General features: G+C 37.2%; 2 protein-coding genes across 2 annotated transcripts; one reads left to right on the top strand and one right to left on the bottom strand.

Annotated features, from left to right (window-relative positions):
• The first annotated feature begins 368 nt into the window (after positions 1-368).
• Positions 369-6,672, top strand: LOC129901463 (beta-galactosidase). Its single transcript, XM_055976686.1, has 19 exons — positions 369-696; positions 825-920; positions 1,008-1,120; positions 1,196-1,262; positions 1,358-1,450; positions 1,550-1,693; positions 2,157-2,245; positions 2,353-2,458; positions 2,552-2,639; positions 3,397-3,515; positions 3,597-3,761; positions 3,920-4,092; positions 4,206-4,315; positions 4,510-4,619; positions 4,816-4,926; positions 5,003-5,113; positions 5,329-5,534; positions 5,619-5,955; positions 6,158-6,672. The coding sequence occupies exons 1-19, from the start codon at positions 517-519 to the stop codon at positions 6,266-6,268; spliced, it is 2,529 nt and encodes an 842-aa protein (XP_055832661.1). The 5' UTR covers positions 369-516; the 3' UTR covers positions 6,269-6,672.
• A 7,824-nt stretch (positions 6,673-14,496) lies between these two features.
• LOC129901545 (transmembrane 9 superfamily member 7-like) lies at positions 14,497-19,239 on the bottom strand. The gene is made up of 7 exons (XM_055976796.1): positions 19,038-19,239; positions 17,065-17,229; positions 16,844-16,953; positions 16,632-16,740; positions 16,431-16,543; positions 16,171-16,321; positions 14,497-16,082 (listed from the first exon to the last, which is right to left on the bottom strand). Exons 1-7 carry the CDS (start codon positions 19,161-19,163, stop codon positions 14,925-14,927), a joined length of 1,932 nt encoding a protein of 643 aa, XP_055832771.1. The 5' UTR covers positions 19,164-19,239; the 3' UTR covers positions 14,497-14,924.
• Positions 19,240-19,510: the final 271 nt, after the last annotated feature.

Raw genomic sequence — 19,510 nt, forward strand, 5'->3', positions numbered from 1 at the left:
GACACAAATTTAAGAATGTAAATATGATTTTTGAATCTTGTAATTTTAAATTAAAGATGAGTAAAATGTATTAAAATGTAGATATTCTCTTTGAAAAAAGGCTAAAAAGGAAAATAACACAAATAAATTAAAACAGAGGAAGTGCTTTTTCTAAATACTCCCAATTTTTGTGCCAAACAGACCCTTAATAATTGAAAAATGGGATCACTTGGTACTTGTACTACTACTCTATGCAGCAAATTTGCTCAGTGCTAGAGCTTATGGACTAAGGTATAAACATAAAAGGAAAAAGAAAAGAAAATTCTCTAAGACAACAAAAACAGCTGTTTTCCCTTCACTACTCTCCTAATATTATCCAAGTGACTACTTTTTTTCTTTTTCAATAAGTGACTACTTTTTTCAATCCCTATATTATTGCAAGAATAGAATAAAGTTGCAACCTGATAAAAAAAGGAATAATAAGGTTTTGGGGAAAGGAAGTTATTAGTTCAGTGCCTTGTAAAGGCACAATCTTGAATGCTCTCAATGCTGACTAACATGGGTTCTTGGATAGCAATGTTGCTGATGTTGTTATTCTGTTTATGGGTTTCTTGTGGAATTGCTTCTGTTTCATATGACCATAAAGCTATCATTCTAAATGGCCAAAGAAGAATCCTCATTTCTGGATCCATTCACTACCCAAGAAGCACCCCTGAGGTATACTCTCATGTGAAAAAAAGAATGTTGATTTTGATTCAAGATTGTTCTTTTGGCAAATGGGTGTCTTAAAGTTTTATTATTTTTTTATTTTTTTGTATCTTTTTCCTTGTTTTGGGGTTACACAGATGTGGCCAGATCTTATTCAGAAGGCAAAAGAAGGGGGAGTTGATGTTATACAGACTTATGTTTTCTGGAATGGGCATGAGCCTGAAGAAGGGAAAGTGAGTGAAGTAGACTTATTTCATCATTTTTTCCTGTTTTCATCATTTGCTGTTAGTATTTAACTTACTTTTACTTTCCCTTTTCAGTATTATTTTGAAGAGAGGTATGATTTAGTGAAGTTCATTAAAGTGGTGCAAGAAGCAGGACTTTATGTCCATCTTAGGATTGGGCCTTATGCATGTGCTGAATGGAATTTTGGGTATGGCTCAAATTATGATAACCCCATATAGGCATAAAGTTAAGTTCTTGCTTATATTACTTGTTTCAATTTCAGGGGTTTTCCAGTTTGGCTGAAATATGTTCCAGGTATCAGTTTCAGAACAGACAATGAGCCTTTCAAGGTCAGATCAAGTTGTCATATGAAACTTTTTGATTGCAAACAGAAAATGGTTTCTAATTTGGGTGTTATTCTTTTTGTCTAAATGCTGTAATGTAGGCTGCAATGCAAAAGTTCACTACCAAGATTGTTGATATGATGAAATCAGAAAAACTCTATGAATCTCAGGGTGGTCCAATTATTCTATCTCAGGTTGTTAAAAAAAAATCAGTCTTTTGTTATCATTTTCTCCACTAAATCTTGCAAATTTTGTTTGATGAAGATATTTGTCTTTGAATTTTTTTTTGACAGATAGAAAATGAATATGGACCTATGGAGTGGGAACTAGGTGAACCTGGTAAAGCTTACTCAGAGTGGGCAGCCAAAATGGCTGTGGATCTTGGCACTGGTGTCCCATGGATCATGTGCAAGCAAGATGATGTCCCTGATCCTATTGTAAGTGGATTCTGTACAATTTCATTAATTTTCTATTCTCATTCTTTGTATTTCATGCTATTTTCTCATTTATAGTGGGGTTCTTACATGCGAAAACTATTGTTAGTTGTCACCCTAGATGTTGATGAATTAAATAGAATAGTTTTAATCCCTGCACATGGGGTGTCTTTTGTTCCTACTCTTACCTGTTTTCTTGTCTCTTAAAAATATATTGTGTGGCCTTTGACTTGTAATCACTGACTTGTTTGTTTCTTAGTGTTTTGCAAAAGAACATTCTATACCTGTCTGAATCAAACTTACAATCAAAGGATTCATTACTTGCCCTGTTTCCGATTGCTACCTTTACTAATACTTTGAAACATCCTGGAAAATAATTTGTGTTGGCATGTCTTCTTTTCTTTTTTCTGTTTTTAAATAAAAGTTCACTGGTATTTTACCTTAATATATCACTTTCCCTGGTCAGATTAATACTTGCAATGGTTTCTACTGTGACTACTTCACACCAAATAAGGCATATAAACCCAAGATGTGGACTGAAGCCTGGACAGCCTGGTAAACTGCATATTCATCTCTCATAAGTAATGGGTGAATTATATCTTATTTTACATCTTTGCTAGAGTTCATGACGGGATGATGTTCTGTTTTGATGATGCTGGCAGGTTTACTGAATTTGGAGGTCCAGTTCCTTACCGTCCTGCAGAGGATATGGCATTTGCTGTCGCAAGATTTATACAAACGGGAGGCTCCTTCACCAATTACTATATGGTAAGTCATTGGACTTTGACATTTAGAAGTATACTTTTGAATACAAGAAATATACATTGTTATATGATTCTTTTTTTCCTCCTTTTCCTCCAGTATCATGGAGGAACAAACTTCGGAAGGACTTCTGGTGGCCCATTTATTGCTACTAGTTATGACTATGATGCGCCCCTAGATGAATTTGGTGCGTTCTTTCTTAAAATCCATGTTTGGATTGAACATCTTAATGGAGATGGCTAAGGCTCAAAATTCTGTTTCCTGTTTTGTTCCATAACCATTTGAATTGGGAGAAGGGGGATTTTTTTCCAGCTCTTTTTACTTTTCTTGGTTTTCCTTTTTACTTTTCCTGTTATTCCCTGTTTACATTATTACACTGCTTTCCATAAGTTTCTTCACTCATGCGTGAGGGTCCGCGCTTCAAACAGAAGCACAGATCATTTGGCCAATAAGTCACCGTTTTCTGCTGTTGTACACCTTTAATTACTTATAAACGAGTCATTTTTGTACTTAAGGCTGAATGTTCTGATCACTAATTTCAGGTCATTTTAGTTCAGAAGGCAATGTACATGTTGTTGTAGGTCATGCAAGCTGCATTTAAAGCAATGCCTACTGCTTCTCCCAAAAACTTAAATGACTTTCCCAAGTTTGATAGAATAAGTTCAATTCCTTTTGGTAGCTTTGCTGATACTAACAGTTCCATCAAATTTATTACTTGGAAGTCCTGTTCTTAATCATAAATGAAATTATGTTTCTCAGTTAGTCTATGGCTGTTGATAAAAACTTACATGATACTATATTGTTGTTTGGTTAGTCTGAGGTTTCTTTAATATCAAGTCCATGATTAGAACTAGGAAGAAGATGTAAAAGATGGGGAAGAAAAAAGCAACTGAAGTGGAAATAATTGTTTAGCCAAAGTGAACTTTTTTCCCTTTGATCTTCAGGGTCAATACGGCAACCTAAATGGGGTCATCTGAAAGATCTACATAGAGCAATAAAGCTTTGTGAGCCAGCTTTAGTATCTGCAGATCCAACTGTGACATCCTTAGGAAACTATCAAGAGGTGACATTTATTTGGGTTCTTCTTGAACCAGTCAGCATTACCAGAATTGAAGTGAAAACAAACTTTCATTTTCTCTTATAGGCCCGTGTTTTTAAGTCGGAGTCTGGGGCCTGCGCTGCCTTCCTAGCAAATTACAACCAGCACTCTTTTGCTAAAGTGGCATTTGGGAACATGCATTATAACTTGCCACCCTGGTCTATCAGCATTCTTCCTGACTGCAAGAACACTGTCTATAATACTGCGAGGGTGAGAAAAAAAACTCTTCTCCTGAAGTACTTATGTTATTAGTGCATAACCATTAAAATATTTCACAATTTTTAATAATTCTTACTTTCTTGAGAGAATGCCTTGTACCTAACTCCACAGTCAGAAGTCTGACAGCGCACTCTTTATTCAATGTGAAGGTTGGTGCTCAAAGTGCTCAGATGAAAATGACTCCAGTCAGTAGAGGATTCTCATGGGAGTCATACAATGAAGACGCAGCATCGCATGAAGATGATACTTTCACTGTTGTTGGGTTATTGGAGCAGATAAATACCACAAGAGATGTATCTGATTATTTGTGGTATATGACTGAGTAAGTGCTTCTGTAGCTTCTGATATTGCTTCACAAACAAAAATAGGAAGTTAATTACACTCAAACTACTTTAGATTGTTCACATGTTTATGATTAATCATGTTTACCCGCAGCATTGAAATTGATCCAACAGAAGGATTTTTGAATAGTGGAAATTGGCCTTGGCTTACAGTCTTCTCTGCTGGACATGCATTGCATGTGTTCGTGAATGGACAGTTAGCAGGTGTGATGTCTTTTGTTACATACAATTGTGGTTTGAGTCTCTTTTTGTTTTGGTGTTTTTAGTCGGAGGTTTGATACTTTTTATTGTGTGCAAGTAACAGCCCAAGTGAGGAAACAATTTGGTGTAAAAACCTGATGTCCCAATCAGGCGGCACATTGTTATTTAACGTTTCCGTTCATCCAAACTTTTTGCAGGAACTGTGTACGGCAGTTTAGAAAACCCAAAACTAACTTTCAGCAATGGTATAAATCTGAGAGCTGGTGTGAACAAGATTTCTCTACTAAGCATTGCTGTTGGCCTTCCGGTTTGTCCCTGTTTCCCCACTCCCTTCTTTCTCTATTGCCTGTGCATATGATCATACATATACCTGTTTATCTTCTCATGGCAGTTGCTTGGTTCTACGTGCTGCGCTAAAGTGAAACTGATTTTGAGAGTTGTACTAATGTATTCCCCAAAATATGCTCATCATGTGTCTTTCTTTTACATGTGCTTGAATGTAGAATGTTGGCCCTCATTTTGAGACATGGAATGCTGGTGTTCTTGGACCGGTTTCACTTAATGGTCTTAATGAGGGGACAAGAGATTTAACATGGCAGAAATGGTTCTACAAGGTTTGTCTTTTTAGATGTTCAAACAAAATTATTTGCTTAAATGCCTGTCTACCTGACTTTTCATTTGTTTGACCAGGTTGGTCTAAAAGGAGAATCCCTGAGTCTTCATTCACTCAGTGGTAGCCCATCTGTTGAGTGGGTTGAAGGCTCTTTAGTGGCTCAGAAACAGCCACTCACTTGGTATAAGGTGCATAACTCATATCTTATCTATCATTTTAGTATTAAAGTAAAAGTCATCCTTCAATAAGACAGGAATATTAGGTTTTTCTAAAGCTTAGGCATGACTTAAAGGAGTAAGCTTTACGGGGCAGTGCTAACATTTACTGTAACACGGATCATATCAAGAATTCAAATTTCTTTTCCTTCAAAAGGCCTGAGAGAAGCCCTTTGCTGTGCTTGCAGACTACATTCAATGCTCCAGCTGGAAATGAGCCTTTGGCTTTAGATATGATTACTATGGGCAAAGGTCAAGTATGGATAAATGGTCAGAGCCTCGGACGCCACTGGCCTGCATATAAATCATCTGGAAGTTGTAGTGTCTGTAACTATACTGGGTGGTTTGATGAGAAAAAGTGCCTAACTAACTGTGGTGAGGGCTCACAAAGATGGTAAGTAATGACAAACCTTCGTGAATTTTCCTCTGATATAACAGCAACAAGAAGCTCCAACTTAACTGAAAATCATAAATTCAGGTACCATGTACCCCGGTCTTGGCTGTATCCTACTGGAAACTTGTTAGTTGTATTTGAGGAATGGGGAGGAGATCCTTACGGAATCACTTTAGTCAAAAGAGAAATAGCAAGTGTTTGTGCTGATATATATGAGTGGCAACCACAGTTGTTGAATTGGCAGAGGCTAGTATCTGGTAAATTTGACAGACCTCTCAGACCTAAAGCCCATCTGCGGTGTGCACCTGGTCAGAAGATTTCTTCAATCAAATTTGCAAGCTTTGGAACACCAGAGGGAGTTTGTGGAAGCTTCCAGCAGGGAAGCTGTCATGCTCGGCGCTCTTACGATGCTTTTGAAAAGGTATTTATGAATCATATTTGATAAATTGACATGAGAAACTGATTGGTCAATTACCACGTGTTTTCCTAACGAGCTCGTATCTTCTGTTTACATTACTTTCTCTTGTTTCTTCTGATTTATTTAAGCAGTCCTGTCTGAAGGGATCTATAAACTCGGCTGATTTGTTTGCATCTTAAATTGGTTATTATTACTGTACTTGCAGAATTGTGTTGGGCAAGAGTCTTGCTCAGTACAGGTAACACCAGAGAATTTTGGAGGCGATCCATGTCGAAATGTTCTAAAAAAACTCTCAGTGGAAGCCATTTGTAGTTGATGATCCTGGGGATACAAGTGATGGAAATGTTTAATCACTCCTTTAAACATTTTTCGAACGAGCTACTAGACATCCATAAATCCACACTACCATTTTTTAGCTTTGCTGGGGTTAAAGTTGTACAGTTAAGCAACACACCTCTTTGATCAAAGCTCACCTGATTACGAAGATGATTGGCGAAAGATTCTGTACATGTGAGGTTTTGTCTAACTGCACATTGAGATGATTCTTGATGTGTCGATGCACAAATTTTGTTTGTGCTAGAGAGAAACTTGGAAAGGGAAAGCATTTTTTCTTTCATGAACTTCAACATTGTACAATCACAATGTATGTAGGAAAGCAATAATTCATTGCTTTGCACATTGAGAAATGCTGTTTCAGTACCATCAATCTCTTTCAATTACTATGTTCTCACTTTTTGTTCCTCAGCATGTGCTGTCTGCCAAGATATTGGATGTTTCATCATATTTAAGGTCAAAGGTGTTGTTTCTTGACAGCTATCAGCTATGCAAATATGAAAATGTTATCTTAATCACATGCACATGCCTGTAGCTAAGTGTTTTTCACCCTCAACTTGTCAAAACTTTTCATTTAGATACATAATATTTAAAGTTGTCAAAAATATGCCTATTAAACACACCTTAGCGACATGGCTGGTCCCGCGTCCGTACTTTGAATGTGTTTGTCCGAAAGATGGGATTTCAACCATTTTTGAACACTTCTTTGACAACTCATATAAACATAATTATATGGTGAACATACCCTGTTTCTTTTCAAATTGAATAGAAGCAAAATAACTGTGTAAAGATCACTTGTGTGTTATTTTTATATCTTGTATATGTAAACTAAAAATAAATTTGTAAAAAAAAAGTCAAGATTAATAACATTAGACTTTTTAGACTTTTAAATAATATTGTGACTTACCCCTTATCGCTTCTGGTCTTTGAAATCAAAAAAGAAGGTTGTAATAACAAAATGGACATTTGAGATGTGTGAGTCAAGAATGTTAGTATCGCCCGTTCTTGAGTCGTATAGTTATAATTTCGGCTGAAGGGATCATTCCTATGGGCTTGACTTAACCAAGGAGCAGTGACATTGTCATTATTAGTTGATGCTTCCGAAGGCTATAACTCATGGAAATGGGATGAAACTTCATGGAGGCGTGAAGGAACTCAAGAGGAGCTGTTAGGAACAAACGACACCAAACTTAAAGTTCACATGAGATCATAAACACCCATTATGATTCTTGGGCAGAAACATGTCTAGTCCCGACACTTGGGTTTATTCCTTTAAATCATATATAAGGGGGTTTGCATGGTGATAGCCTATCATCCCTCCCCGAGCGTGTTAGACAGTAGACCGCCCCAAGTGTGCTGGCTTGAGGGGAACCTCAAGGGCCTGCCTTGGCACCTCTAGGGAGTGTCTAAGGGATCCATGCGAGTTTGGGAAATCTATGGACGGGTCATGGCCTAGGGTCAACATTGGACGTCAATTAGTTGAGTGCTGTTACAATGCTTTTCAATATTGTTTTTGTGAAAAGAGTTAGTTATAGTTGGTTAGTGCAGTAGCTGACAAGTGTATGTGTATATATATCCCTATTGGTACTCGTTAGAATAATGATTCAATAAAGATTCTCAATTACATTCTCTCCTTCCTCTTTCTAATTCTTCTATCTTCTTTTCTAACTTTTTCTCTTTCTCTGTTCTTCAAGCTTGTGAAGCTATATGATCTTCAACATCATCAACAGTAATCATCTAAATCTACATGGTATCAGAGCAGAAAGATCTGCCAAACTTCAGCGATCACAAGTTTGAAATTCTTTTTTTCCTCCTCCTTTCTTTCTCTGTTGAGAATTTTTCTGTTATCTGAAATTCGTGTTGCACGCTCCTATCATTAATTGAAAATTGTCATCTTCTTTGAGACAAGAGAAGTTAAATATACAATGAAATCTGAAAAACACCTGAAAATGCAGCAAGGGGTATTTCATTGAACAACAATAACTCCGGCTACTCATGGAGTAAATTAGGTCATAGATCATAACCACCCATTGTTTTTGCATCCCTTTGATGTAAGTGGTATCTCTTTAATATCCTTATACCTTGCTGGATCTGAGAATTATTCACTATGGAGTAAATACATGAGAATTGCCCTTGTGGGGAGAAACAAGCTGGGGTTTGTGGATGGCTCTCGGAAGAAAGAGAGCTTTTAGTGAGGAGTTGGGCTATCAATGGGAAAGATGCAAATGCAATTGTTCAATCTTGGTTGATAAATATTGTCTCTAGTAATTTGTTAAGAGGTATGGTCTATGCCACCAAAGCACATGAAGTTTAGGAAGATTTCAAAGAAAGATGTGACAAACTAGATGGATCGAGAACATTCAATCTACATAAAGAAATAGCCACCTTAGTGCAAGGATCTTTGTCTGTGGCTACATACTTCAATAGGTTTAAGGAGCTGTGGATAGAACATGAAGCATTGGTACCTCCTCTTAGTTGTAATTGTGAAAAATCTAGAGATTTTTTGATGTATCTGTAGATGCAGAAGCTTTACCAATTTCTAATGGGACTGAATGACAATTATGTTAAGCAAGGAGTCAAATTCTCATGACGACTCCCTTACCCAGTGGTGGACCTATGTTGTGTATTATGGGTGCTTAAGCACCCACTGCCTTTTATGACAAACATTATTATTTTTGTACAAAATGTAGTAATTCATTGAAATATATTAACTGACCACCCATTCTATATATCAATTTTCGAGCTAAAAATAGTTGAGCACCCATGATACAAAATTTCTGAATCCACCATTGCCCTTACCCTTAGTAAACCAGGCTTATGCCATGATCGTAAGTGATGAGTCTCAGAAATTTATGACTTCCAACTCATCTGTAGGTCTTCGTGGTGCAATTCCTGCATAAGAGGGCATGATCCCACTACTATGTACTTTAGAGTTGCAAACTCAGAGTTCAAAAAGAAATACAATATGTTTTGTGAGTTTTGCAAAATAAAGGGGCCACTAAAGACATATGTTACAAGCTAGTTGGATATCTTAATGATACTAGGTTCAAGAAGAAAGGGGAGTAGGTCAATCCAACTACAGATCAGGATCTTCTGTTTCTCACAATGCTTACACAGAACAGGCCAGTGAAGGGCATGGATATGAGATACAAGAAGGGCAGAGTCAAAGCTCAGGGCAGAACTTGAACATAGTGCAAACACGAGCCTATGCATTTTCTCAGAGTCAATATGATCAGATTGTCCAGCTACTTAACCAAACTCAGCTGAATTCCAATAGCAATTGCACTCAAGGACACTCAGTGAATGCTGCAGGTAATAACATAGTATACCTAGTTACGAAGCTTTCCTTGTGTCAAAAATCCTTAAACAATAGATTATTGACACAGGGGCCACAAATCATATGGTCTCTGATATGGATATGCTCAATAGAGCATCCATAAGAGAAAACATCCAAGAATGTTGAGCCGGGTATGTAAGCCATGTATCTGGGAGGAACAACACTAAAAGAAGGGTTCAACTACCGAATGGGAAAATGCACTTGTAACTCACATTGGCTCAAGCCCAATCTCTGATGAGAGCACTTTAAACAAGTGTTCTTACTACCACAGTTCAAATACAATCTATTATCTGTCTCACAGGCAACAATAGAGTCAAATTGTATAGCTTCTTTCATCTTAAGTTTTGTGCTTTTTAGGATCTCTCAAATGGGAAGGTGAAAGAGATTGGTAAAGAGTGTGAAGGACTATATGTTTTACTCAACCAGACTACTGGAAAGCTAAGAGTTTTAACACTATCTGCTCAAGAAGGAGTATTTGTTAGTGATGCTGATATAAACCTGTGGCGTAAGAGATTAGGCCATGTATCTAGTACAACATTTACTAATATGCTACCTATGAAGAATCATAATACAATTGATATTTTCAAACAATGTGATATGTGTCCATGTGCTAAGCAATGTAGATTACCTTTTCTTACTAGCACTAGTAACTCTGTCGACAACTTTGATCTTGTTCACATGGATGTATGGGGTCCCTATAAGGTTCCAACTTTTGATGGAAACAAATAATTTTTGACTATAGTAGATGACTACTCAAGAATGACTTGGATTTATCTACTAAAACTGAAGCCTGATGTATGTGTAGTTCTTCCTTTATTCTTGAAGTATGTTGAGACTCAATTCAATAAAACAGTGGAAAAAAAATGTCAGAGGACACTGAGTTTGTAAATGAATCTTGCACTACTTTGTTCAGTAATTTAGGGATCATATGTCAAAAATCATGTCCTTATACCCCTGAACAAAATGGCATAGCCGAACGAAAACATAGACACATATTAGAGGTCACAAGATCCGTCAGACTGCAAGCTCATATACCTCTTAGATTTTGGGGTCATTGTGTGCAAGCCTCTGTATATTTGATTAAAAGGCTACATTCCTCAGTGAGTAATATGTCCCCATATCAGAAACTGCACAATAGAAAACCATCTCTAATTCATCTAAGAGTTATTGGTTGTTTATGTTATGCTAAAAATGTGAGAATCTGACAAAATGGCGTCTAGAACAAGATCTGTTATACTAATGGGAGACTCAGAAAAACAAAACGGATATATATTATATGATTTAACTAAGAAGTTTCTTTTTGTCACCAGAGATAGTGTGTTCAATGAGTCTGAATTTCCTTTTAAGAAAATCTCCACTGAGAACTCTGTGTTTGTGGATAACATGATCCCTTAGTCAGAAGACTATGTAGGGGATAATTACATTCTTAGAAGTACCACTCCTCAACATGGTGCATCTCAGCCTGTTAATTCTTAACACAATGCTACTTTTGCTGAACCAATTTCTCAGCAACCTATCCTTACCAACTCATTGTCTCTACCTACTACAAGGAGTAGGCCACAGGCAGTGCCAACTAGAAAATCAACTAGAGGCGCTCAACCTCCTATGTGGCCTAAAGAGTTTTGTCTCATTATTAAGTATTATCATCAGAGCAAAAATCTGTACCCTTTAGCTAACTATGTTTCTTATGATCACATGTTACCTAATTATAGTGCTTTTCTCACAACTTTCTCTTCCATATCTGAGCCAAAGTCCTATGCTGAAGCATCAAGAGATCCTAAATGGGTAGATGCAATGCAAGCTGAGATACAAGCACAACAAGATAATCAAACTTGGAAGGTGGTGCAACTTCCAGAAGGAAAGAGTACTATTGATTGCAAATGGATATACAAAGTAAAATACAAAGCTAGTGGTGAGGTTGAAAGACTGAAAGCAAGGCTAGTTGCTAAGGGATATATCCATAAGTAAGGAATAGATTTCCAAGAGACTTTTTCCCCTGTGGCAAAGATGGTTACTGTCAGATTAATGTTAGCAGTGGTAGCTTCAAAACATTGGCATATACATCACATGGATGTTTATAATGCTTTTTTGCAAGGAGATCTTAATAATGAAATTTACATGGACATGCCTCAGGGGTTTGTGAGTCAAGGGGAGAACATTGTATGCAGACTGACAAATTTTTTGTATGGACTTAAACAAGCCCCAAGGCAATGGAATGCTACGCTCACATAAACATTGTTGAACTCTCAGTTTCAGCAAAGAAAATATGATCACTCCCTATTCACCATGAAAACATATTAAGGTATCATTATTGTACTCATCTATGTAGATGACATGCTGATAACAGGTGACAAATTGGAACTCATTGAAGACACCAAAAGAACTCTTCAACAAGCCTTCAAAATGAAGGATCTAAGGAAACTCAAGTATTTTCCGAGGGTCTTTCAGAAACAGCCGTCCTACCTTGGTAGGAGTCAGATCTGCGTACACTTTACCCTCCCCAGACTCCACGTTGTGGGATTTCACTGGATTGTTGTTGTTGTTGTTGTTGTTGAGTTTGCAAGATCAAAGCAAGGTATTCTCATGCACCAAAGGAAGTATGCTTTAGAACTAATCTCTGAGTTAGGATTATCAGGTGCTAATCCTTCAGGTACTCATATTGACAACAGTTTAAAAGCTAACAACTAGAGAACATGATGAGCAGGAAAGTGGTCTCACATGGAAGCTGCTCAAAGGATAGTTAGATATATCAAGGATCAACTAGGAAGAGGCTTACTACTATCAAGCAATATATCTAAGGATCAACCAGGAAGAGGCCTACTACTATCAAGCAAACCATAAGACACTGCCACAACATTTTGTGATGCTGATTGGGCAGCTTGTCCACAAACAAAAAGGTCTGTCACTATTTTCTTAGTTAAAGTTGGTGAATCTATGTTGTCTTGGAAATCAAAAAAAACCAAACTACAATCTCAAGAAGCTCAGCTGAATCAGAATACAAAAGTTTGGCTTCAACAGTTGCAGAACTAGTATGGTTACTAGGCATGCTTAAAGAAATTGGTCTTGAATTCAAACAACCTGCAACAGTCTACTGTGATAATAAGGCAGCACTACAAATTGCTGCCAATCCAGTCTTCCATGAGAGGACCAAACACATAGAGATAGATTGTCATTTCATAAAGGAAAAACTACAGCAAGGACTTACAAAGATAGAGTAAATTAACACCAAAGAACAACCAACTGATATCCTTACAAAGGGGTTGACTAAAGATCAGCACGTGTATTTAAGCTCCAAGCCAAGGATGATCAACATTTTCTCACCACCTAGCTTGAGGGGGAGTGTTGAGATGAATAAATAAAGAGCAACAAACTAGCCTAATAGAAGTTGTATAGGAAGTAGTTAGAGTAATTAGTTGAGTATTGTTACAGTACTCTTCATAACTATTTTTGTGAAAAGAGATAGTTACAGCTGGTTAGTGTGGTAGCTGATAAGTGTATGTGTATACACACCCCTATTGGCACTCCTTAGAATAAGGATTCAATACAGATTCTAAATTACTTTCTCTTCTTACTCTTTCTTATTCTTTTATCACCTTTTCTCTGTTCTCCAAGCTTGTGAAGCTGTATGATCTTCAGATCATCAACAATAATCATTTACATGTTTTGATTGATTGATCGAGGGACTCTCTCCAGAGCCTCGTGCGTTAACTTGTTAGTTTGGCTCGGTTTCAACCTTCTAAGCAGGGGTCCGTTGGACTAGATGTGCGCTCGAAAGTGGGATGGAAGTATGTCGCGAGGGACTGACATGTATATAGCCAACCCCGGGTATGCGCGGGGACAAGCACCGACATATGAAATGTGCCACAGGTTGCATTAGTTAGGTCAAAACCGGGCATATGATACGTTTCTTATCTCGGATTGGGAATATCTTAGAATCATTACCCTTGGTATGACTTGGAACGATGTTGCTTCTAGAACCATTCTGTTACTGGGAGACCAATGGTGTCTAACTCACATGATCTTTCTCCCCTGTAGCAGCTCACTTTCTAAGTGGAGCACATTTACAACAGTTCCTGACCTGACATCAATCAGCTTCGAGCCCAGTGTCGTATCTCATTGACGTGATAGTAAGCCTTTTCAAAGAAGGAAAATGGATCAAATTCTCTCTCTTGTAACTCAGAAACACCATTGTGCAATTTACATTCGTGCGTTCTTTCATACTCTATCGATTTAATCCAAAAGAAAATGAGCTTGATCAGACCTAATTCACTTGCATTAACCCTTTTTTTTCCACAAATTTAACTTCATTTGCACCCTCACGATTTTTCCAACAAACATGAGAATACAGTCTTAGATAGTGGAATAAGAAAGACAGAGATCTATTATATTCAATACGCGGTCAAAGAACAACTCCCTGGAAAGCTAATCTTTCATTATTAATCTCGGAAGCAGTGATCCCAAACGGAAAGCCAACAATTTTATCCACTTCACCAATGGCATCCGACAGAGTGCTACTAGTCGAACCTTGGTCCTAAATACAAGCTCAAAGTATAAGAACCTGAACTTGTTTGGCTTGCAAGCACATAAATCCTAGATTATTTTTTTTTTTTTAAAAAGAAGACATTTTAGTATATATACCATTATATTATATGTTTTCATATATAAAGATATCCCCAAGCAAGATTGTTCAAACTATGTTCAATTATAGCCATGTGCACCAAGCTTGCAGTAGACACAACTTCTGGTAACATTATACCAGATGTATTGCTAAAAGCTACAAATAATGTGTCAACAATGTAACCAACAAAATTTCTGGTAACATTCTACCAGATATATTGCTAAAAGCTACAAATAATGTGTCAACAATGTAACCAACAAAATTTCTGGTACCATTCTACCAGATGTATTGCTAAAAGCTACAAATAATGTGTCAACAATGTAATCAACAAAATAAACTAAAATGATAAGCAACAAGTCAAGCCTGTGAACCCGAAACAAAATGATCATTAGTAGGCTTGAAATTTCAGCCTTTGTCCTATGAAGCAACGAAAATAAAAAAAACTTTGCAACTCTTTCTACGTATCAAAGTCATCAAAAGTAAGACCATTTTCACTATACCACTACAAATTATGAGATATGGTCAGTACTCAATCTTCACCAAAGGATTATATTTTCCGGACAAAGCAGAAGCAAGTATAGAAGCCAACTGTTCCTGTTAACACCAAGGCGGCATATGATGCATAATTATCAGAATCTAGACCACCTTCGCTATAATTGTAACAACTTATGAGCTATCTCTTGATCAGTCAATCTTCACCGAGGAGTAGATCCTCCGGACAAACCAGAAGCAAGCGTAGAAACCAATTGTTCCCGTTAGCACAAAGAAGGCATATGATGCAATCAACATGTAACCGAAATATAAGATTCCTGAAACCAGTTTTGTGATTTCCAACTTGCTGAAGAAATAGAAAACAGAATAGAGAAAGAAGTACAATGCCGAGGATCCAGCAGTCAGATAAGCTCTCCACCACCAATAATAATCTTCACTGCACAACTGGAAGTAGCAGAGAACCATTGTTATCTCCGCACAGGTGATTATCAAGATCAGAAAGACTATAAAAAGGAAGCCAAAGATGTAGTAGAACTGGTTCAGCCATATGGAAGTCAAAATGAAGAACAACTCAATGAAAACAGCCCCAAATGGAAGAATGCCACCGATAAGAATTGAAAAGGCCGGTTTCATGTACCATGGCTGCTCCGGTATTTGTCTAGGTATTTTGTTTGTCTTAACTGGTTCTTCAGTGACCACTTTTTTATTACCCATGTATCCGCCAACAAACACTAAAGGCACTGAGATTCCAAACCATAAGCACACAAGAGCAAACATAGTTCCAAAAGGCACTGCTCCGGAAGATTTTTCTCCCCAGATGAGAGCGTTCAGCACAAAGAAGACAGCAAAAAGTATACCAGGGAACATAAAAGCAGTTCTTAAGGCAATCCTCTTCCACTCTGCTCCCCTGAATGTTCGGTAAAGACGTGCAGAAGAATAGCCAGCAAACAACCCCATGAAGACCCAGAGCAGAACCATGACAGTCATAAGTCCGCCACGGTTAGAAGGCGACAAGAAACCCAGCACAGCAAACATCATTGTCACTAGTGTCATCGCAAATATCTGGACACCAGTCCCAACATAAACACACAATAATCCACAATTAATAGGAGGGCGGAAAACATCTCCGTGAACAAGTTTCCATCCTGTTTCTTCCTGAGCTTCATCTTGTGTTTCCAGTTGATTATAGTTAGCAATATCTCTGTACAAAGTTCTCATCATGATCATTGCAATCATACCAGAAAGGAAGAGGACAATCATAAGGGAGTTTATGATGGAAAACCAGTGAATCTGATCATCATTCATGAGAAGGTATGTATCCCAACGAGAAGCCCACCTTATCTCACTCTCCTGCAGAAAACAGATAAAAAATCAACAAACCATAAATAATTGTTTTGTGCCTGAAGTAGGACAGATAACAGTTCAATAAGAAGAATACCTTGAAGGAAACATCATATGAAAATACAACTTCCTTATCTGTATCTACTTCTTGGGGTATAACACCACCTAGAATTAAATTTTTTGTATTTTGGTTGCACGTCGTCACTTGAGGGTTCTTGTCATTCCACTCCTTGTACTCATGCTTAATGCTATCAAGAAAAATCAAGTGAGAGACGAACATCCAGGAATAATCATACCTTCACCCCCAAGAATAAAAAAATTGAATACAAACAGAAAGAAACAGGTTTGCATCTAAACCTATTTGGAGTGACTTCAAACCCAACAATACGAGCTGTATCAGTTTCAAGATCCTTGTGGTACATGACTCGAAAGCTTAAGTGGTTGTTGATAAAATACTTCCCCTCTTTACTCTGGCAGAAGGAAGTAAATGTATTAAGGGTTAGATTACTTAGCAAGGATTATGTCATCATTCTATATTAATCCAGTGATTGCACTAACCCCAGCATAATTTCCCTTGAACCCAACACGGAAACCATGCTCATAAGTAGTTGACTGACTCCCATCTCGCCTTTGTCTAAGAACAGCAACAGGAAGGTTATCCAGAATCCTGCATTATTTATTTGAATGATCAAAGTTTAATTTTTGCGGCGGTGTAAAAGCATGAGCAAGGATATAATGCATGGTGGGACATTAAAGTAAATTTATCGTACATATTGACTCTGTACTCATCATCAATCTTTTCCTTGAAGTTCTTTGCATATTCAGCATGAAGTTTTTGTCGACAAACCACTTGGCATGGCTGTTCTTGTCTCATTTGGAACTGTGAATCAATTTACAAGATATAACCAACTCAGCTAATTAACTTGTAAGTACACGAACAAACATTTTTTTAGCGCCATTTTCAAACTAGATGGAAAGAGCATATCCTTACAGTATAAACTGAATTCTCTATTCGGTCCCCTCGAAGAACCTCACCCAAATTCTCCGCACTATTCAATATTTCAGTAGGTTTGCAATACTTCAAGAAGTAATAGTCATATGGTAGTTGTGTCTTTGTAGATGATAGCTTGTTTACTTTAATATTAAGTGGATCACCCTGTAAATACACAGATAAGAACAACTTTGTTAGACAAGTATACATAACAGAGAAAAAGCAGTAAGTTGCATAGAGTTGTCCCTTCCACGCAGTTTGTTCTTTTCCGCTAGAAGGGGGACGAATCAAACAGTAAGAAGAAACACATATAGCAACACCCAAACAAAGCAAGAAATAGTATCTTTCGAGTGATCTCCTCTCGGATGTTTCTACACCAGCAACTAGCACAAAGTGTTAACAAACAGACGAAACTGAGACAAGAAAATCGATGCAATGCCCCATATTTCTTGGATAGGATTTTCAATAGACAAACATATAAAGACTTCAACAGAAGCGGGTTTAATAAAAAGAAACGTCAAAAGGGCCTCGTCCTCTTTGGAAAGGAGATCTCTGAGCTTTAGAATGGCCTCGGTGGAAGACAAGATGCGGGAAATGCGACTGAGATGGTTTGGACATGTGAAGAGGAGAGACACAGATGCCCCAGTGCGGAGGTGTGAGAGGCTAGCCATGAATGGTTATAGAAGAGGTAGGGGTAGGCCGAAGAAGTATTGGGGAGAGGTGATTAGACAGGACATGGCGCAGTTACGGCTTACGGAGGACATGACCTTAGATAGGAGGGTGTGGAGGACCACCTTAGGGTAGAAGTCTAGTTCATAGTCTCATTATTGTTCTCTATTCATAGGCGTAGTAGTGAATTACGATCTCTTGCGCTTTTACTTCTGATTTCTGTTATTTCTGTTATTATTTATTACTTTCTATGCTTTGACTACTCTATTTTATTTGTGACGCTTTCATTATTTATTTATTTGTTATTTGTTATTTGTATTTATTTATTTGTATTTATTTGTTATCTATTCGTTATTTGTTTGTTGTTTTTCACATAAAGCTTTTAATTTCCTATTCTTATCTAACATTTTTTATGCGTTTATGCTTTTACTGAGCCGATGGTCTCCAGGAAACAGCCTTCCTACCTTGGTAAGAGTAAGGTCTGCGTACATTCTACCCTCCCCAGACCCCATGTTGTGGGATTTCACTGGGTTGTTGTTGTATTTATCTTATCACACATTTGCTATGAGTTTAATGTATTCTGCCAAAGGCATTCATTCAAGCAGACCAGTTAGTAGGGGCACACACATTCACTGCCTCGACGCAGTCTATATATAGATGATAAAAAAATTATGTATGCATGTATATATATATAACAGGTGAAAACTGCCTTCATTGTAACAAAGCATCGTGATAATATCATATAAGACACTAAAGATGCCTAACCAGCAAACAATCCAGAGGAACTTGAGCAAATTAATAAAAAAATGACTTATTTTCCTAGGATTAGTCTATCAACATAGGATATACATTATCACTTCCATTTATAAAACAACTAATCAATAAAATCACCATATGAATTCACGTCCATTACTACAATCACATCCACTTTACAAGCCAAACATTTTGGCTTAATCAAAACCCCACATTAAAAATATGGTATACTATATCAGAGCTACACAGCAGTTGGTGTAAATCAAAATTATTCAAGAAATGATTATGGGAAGGACATTACTAGACACCCAAAATCGAAAAATGGGGTAGAATTTACTGGAAGCCCAAAACTGAAAAATGTCTCAAGCATTCAAGAAATGATTATGGATATGAATTACTTGACACCCAAAACTGGAAAAAATGTCTGAATCATTCAAGAAATGATTATGGGTAGAAACTACTGGACACCCAAAATTACTAGATGATCCCAACACCATTCTTTTTGGTTTAAAAAAAGAAACACAAATCAAGAGGGGAAAAGGGTGGTGTACTGTTTGAAAATCGCGAGGAGCAACACCAGGAAGATAAAAGGAATGCGTGAAGGAGATGAGGAAGAAGATGGAGATGAAGAAGGTGGTCAGCCGACATGATCTTCGTCGATCCATATGAAATTCCATGCTTCCCTACATACAGAGCTGAAAACGACAAGAGTGATATCAGGAGAAAGCTTTATGCAAATTCCAAGCTTCACCCTTTTCGATAAGTATTATTAATCTCATTTTTCTCCTATTTTTTTTTTCTTTTATATATTTGTTAATTAAATGTTTTCTTATTCAAGGTTAATTAATGTTAAAAGAAAATTGATTTTGCGCCTAACTCTAACCTCAAAAATTGAGATAATACAAATTTCAAGCTTCGCATGCAAGTGTATGTGGTCGTGCAAGTAATAAAGGGCTTTTTTTTAGAAGCCGAAGGTCGAACCCACATAGACTTGTCGATTAACTATTTTACTAAATTATACTAA

The sequence above is a fragment of the Solanum dulcamara genome, chromosome 1 (assembly GCF_947179165.1).
Source record: "Solanum dulcamara chromosome 1, daSolDulc1.2, whole genome shotgun sequence".
NCBI classification, from domain to species: Eukaryota; Viridiplantae; Streptophyta; class Magnoliopsida; order Solanales; family Solanaceae; genus Solanum; species Solanum dulcamara.